The sequence below is a fragment of the Hylobates moloch genome, unplaced genomic scaffold (genome assembly GCF_009828535.3).
Source record: "Hylobates moloch isolate HMO894 unplaced genomic scaffold, HMol_V3 SCAFFOLD_8, whole genome shotgun sequence".
NCBI classification, from domain to species: domain Eukaryota; kingdom Metazoa; phylum Chordata; class Mammalia; order Primates; family Hylobatidae; genus Hylobates; species Hylobates moloch.
This window is the reverse complement of record NW_026652283.1, coordinates 80,986,443-80,990,105: the sequence shown is the minus strand read 5'-3', so window position 1 is coordinate 80,990,105 and position 3,663 is coordinate 80,986,443. Positions and strand designations below refer to the sequence as shown.

The 3,663-nt window shown below is 59.3% G+C and overlaps 2 protein-coding genes across 3 annotated transcripts in view; one reads left to right on the top strand and one right to left on the bottom strand.

Annotated features, from left to right (window-relative positions):
* The first annotated feature begins 540 nt into the window (after positions 1-540).
* Positions 541-2,014, top strand: TREX1 (three prime repair exonuclease 1). The gene is made up of 2 exons (XM_032161666.2): positions 541-679; positions 1,000-2,014. The coding sequence occupies exon 2, from the start codon at positions 1,026-1,028 to the stop codon at positions 1,968-1,970; it is 945 nt and encodes a 314-aa protein (XP_032017557.1). The 5' UTR covers positions 541-679; positions 1,000-1,025; the 3' UTR covers positions 1,971-2,014.
* Positions 2,015-2,163: 149 nt separating this feature from the next.
* The window catches only part of SHISA5 (shisa family member 5), a 40,428-nt gene continuing 38,928 nt past the window's right edge, over positions 2,164-3,663 (bottom strand). Inside the window, exon 6 of one of the 2 annotated variants that reach the window (XM_032161668.2) lies at positions 2,164-3,521. In XM_032161668.2, coding sequence (XP_032017559.1) covers positions 3,442-3,521 — 80 coding nt within the window. In that variant the 3' untranslated portion in view covers positions 2,164-3,441. The remainder of the gene's footprint in view (positions 3,522-3,663) is intronic. The other variant, XM_032161667.2, reaches the window with a different exon arrangement.

The following is a 3,663-nucleotide window of genomic DNA, read 5'->3' as shown; positions in this document are numbered from 1 at the left end:
AAGAACTGCCCAGAGAACTGGCTGGCCTTGTTTCCTGAGTCTGATCTGTTTGGCGGAGTGGGAGGGGTGGAGCAGGACCCAGACCCTGAGTGGCTGGGATCCTTCTTCCTGTCCCTGGCTGCTGCTGAGCCCCAGTCCCCATGGTAACTGATCTGCCTTGGAGAGGAAGGAGCCCTGCCCTGCCTGTGGAATTGTCCTGAGTCATTGCTTTGGGCTGGGGCCATGGGAAGAAACCATTGTGTGGCAGGGAAGGACGTGGTTCTTGGCCCAGGCCTAAACCAGGAAAGCCTGGGAAACTGGGACCCACAGGTGGGCACGAAAGGGCCGCAGCAAGGGCTCCCAGCAGTGTGTAAGACCGGGAGCTGGTCTGGCGCCACTGCCCTGGTCCTTCCAGCTGCCTGTCACTGGTATGATGGCCCCGGTGCATTGTGCCACCAACAGGCCACAGCTGTGGATCTTGGAAGGCCTCTGGGGTCCCCCAGGGGCAGGGGAGTGGGTGTGGGGGGGACGGATGTTGGTGAGAGGGACAGACCAGGCAGGCTGACGAGCAGGGCGGGCCTGGCTCACGTGGGCCTGTAGGCGGGCCCACGCCGAGTTTCACTTCCCGCCACTGCTGCCAGCGAGAGCCGCGGGAGAGTGTGCAGCCGAGTCACTACTGCCTGCCTGCCTGCCTGCTACGGTGAGTGTGGCCCCACAAGGGGATGGCGCAGGGCAGGAGGGCCATGGGTTCCCCCACCCCAGAATAAGGGGGCACTAGGGGAGGGGCCGAGTCATGTGAAGAGGGATCCCTCTCAGACAGTCGAATGTGCTGGTCCCACTAAGGAAACCACCCCACCCTCTCCAACTTCCTGCCTAAAAATGGGCCCTGGAGCTCAGACAGACAGGGCAGGACTGTGCAGGGAAGGCCTGGGATGTGCTTCTGCCCACCCCCTACCCCACTCCCTCCCCTTCAGATCTTAACACTGGGTACTCACACACCCACCCCATGCTCCTCCCCAGGCTCAGCGGCAGGTACCTACCCAACCATGGGCTCGCAGGCCCTGCCCCCGGGGCCCATGCAGACCCTCATCTTTTTCGACATGGAGGCCACTGGCTTGCCCTTCTCCCAGCCCAAGGTCACGGAGCTGTGCCTGCTGGCTGTCCACAGATGTGCCCTGGAGAGCCCCCCCACCTCTCAGGGGCCACCTCCCACAGTTCCTCCACCACCGCGTGTGGTGGACAAGCTCTCCCTGTGTGTGGCTCCGGGGAAGGCCTGCAGCCCTGCAGCCAGCGAGATCACAGGTCTGAGCACAGCTGTGCTGGCAGCACATGGGCGTCAATGTTTCGATGACAACCTGGCCAACCTGCTCCTAGCCTTCCTGCGGCGCCAGCCACAGCCCTGGTGCCTGGTGGCACACAATGGTGACCGCTACGACTTCCCCCTGCTCCAAGCAGAGCTGGCTATGCTGGGCCTCACCAGTGCTCTGGATGGTGCCTTCTGTGTGGATAGCATCACTGCACTGAAGGCCCTGGAGCGAGCAAGCAGCCCCTCAGAACACGGCCCAAGGAAGAGCTACAGCCTAGGCAGCATCTACACACGCCTGTATGGGCAGTCCCCTCCGGACTCGCACACGGCTGAGGGTGACGTCCTGGCCCTGCTCAGCATCTGTCAGTGGAGACCACAGGCCCTGCTGCGGTGGGTGGATGCTCACGCCAGGCCCTTCGGCACCATCAGGCCCATGTATGGGGTCACTGCCTCTGCTAGGACCAAGCCAAGACCAGCTGCTGTCACAACCACTGCACACCTGGCCACAACCAGGAACACTAGTCCCAGCCTTGGAGAGAGCAGGAAACCCAAGGATCTTCCTCCTATGAAGGACCCTGGAGCCCTACCCAGGGAGGGGCTGCTGGCCCCACTGGGTCTGCTGGCCGTCCTGACCTTGGCAGTAGCCACACTATATGGACTATCCCTGGCCACACCTGGGGAGTAGGCCAAGAAGGACAATCTGACGAATAAAGACCCCCCCCAATAGCACTGAGTGGTCAATTGGCTCCTACCCTTCTTGGTAACACAGACCTCTGCCCACACCCAGGAACCTGGGGAGGAGGGCATAGTGTTTGTCCCTTACTTTCCCTAGCAGGATGGTCAACTATCTGAGCCCAATAAAAGTAGGGAAAACACAGAGAAACCCAAATGGTGGATGGAAAGAGTACAGCCTGATTCCAATCCCAGCAGCCGAGGCCAGGAAGAAAGGGGGCAGCAGCTCCAAACGATTGCATTTATTATAAACAAGTGTACAGACCCTAGACTCAGAAACACAACAGATTTGAGCTAAGACAGCTCTGGTGAAACAGTAATAGAGGGAGAGGGAACACCGAGGTATTCATGTCTGGGCCAGAGCTGCCATCCAGGGCCCCACACCCCACCTTTGGTCCAGATGGCCCGTTGGCCCAGGTGTCCCTGCTGCCAGAACACCCTGGACTGGGGTATAGGAGTTGCATATTCCATGAGGCTGGCGTCGGGAAGCAGGGACTCACATTTGCCAGGTTGTCCATCTCTGAGCCAATTTCCCTCCACAACCCAGGGGTTTCAGTCTCATATCAACTATCATGTTTTAAAACAGAAAACAGGCAAAATGTTTGGCTAAAATAAAATGAAAACACTGCAGGGAAGAGACCTGAGTGTGCTGGTGGACAGGAGCCCTGCTCACCTGTGGGAAGGGCAGGGCAAGCAAAGGCAGCAGAACTCCCTGGGGGCAGCTAGGCTGTGTGTGGATGTGGCCCTCCGGCTGGTCCCAGGGGAGATGCAGGAAAAGGGGACAGTCCAGGCAGACAGCTATCAGCTGAGTAGGGCTCTGCTTGAGGTGTTCCGGCATCAGGAGGCTGCCTGATCCCCAACAGGCATGACACAGGCTCCAGGGAGCAATGGGACATCTGCCCAAAGGATCAAAGCCCAACTTGGTCAGATCCCAAGCTTTGCCTGCATCATGTCCCTGGCTCTGCAAAGGGTACCCCCAACTCTGGGGACGAGCCATGGCCTCAAGCAGCAGCTGGCTACGCTGCCAAAACCAGGACACATCTGCATCATACAGAAAGCTGCACCATCCTGGTGTGACAGGCCATACTTGGTCACCCTAGGGTAAGCTGGAGAAGAACTCCAGATGTGCGCTGGAGAGCCCCCCACCTCTCAGGGGCCACCTCACAGGGTGCCCCCACCACCCCATTCTTTGAGTTTGGCTTGAGATTTTAGGAAGCATAATTTCAGGTGAGGAAGATAACAAAGTCTGGTCCCAGCCCACTCTGGCAAGGATCGTTCCCCACCTCGTCAGCATCAAAGGAAGCCATATATATAGGCAGGACACACACAGCATGCATGGGGCGTAAGGAACCGTGCCTGCACACCACTCACACACACACACACAACATAATAACCAAGTGGCAGCCAGAGAGGCCAGGGGATGCTCAGAGGGCCGCCTTCGGGGCATCCATGTAGGCCGGATTGTAAGGAGGCTGGCTGGCGGGGTAGGGCGCGGCTGCTCCTCCTGAAAGCAGAGAGGACCCTGGTTGGCTGTGAGCATGGTGGGCTGCCATGTGAGTGGCAGGCGAGCAGAAAGAGGCAGAGGCCTATTGAGTGATGTAGTTTGGGATGGGTGCCCGAGGGGTGCTGGCAGAGACTCGGGAAGT

What these genes read in the sequence shown, in the direction of transcription:
- TREX1 (XM_032161666.2), top strand. Translation starts at nt 1,026, where the DNA reads ATGGGCTCGCAGGCCCTGCCCCCGGGGCCCATGCAGACCCTCATCTTT.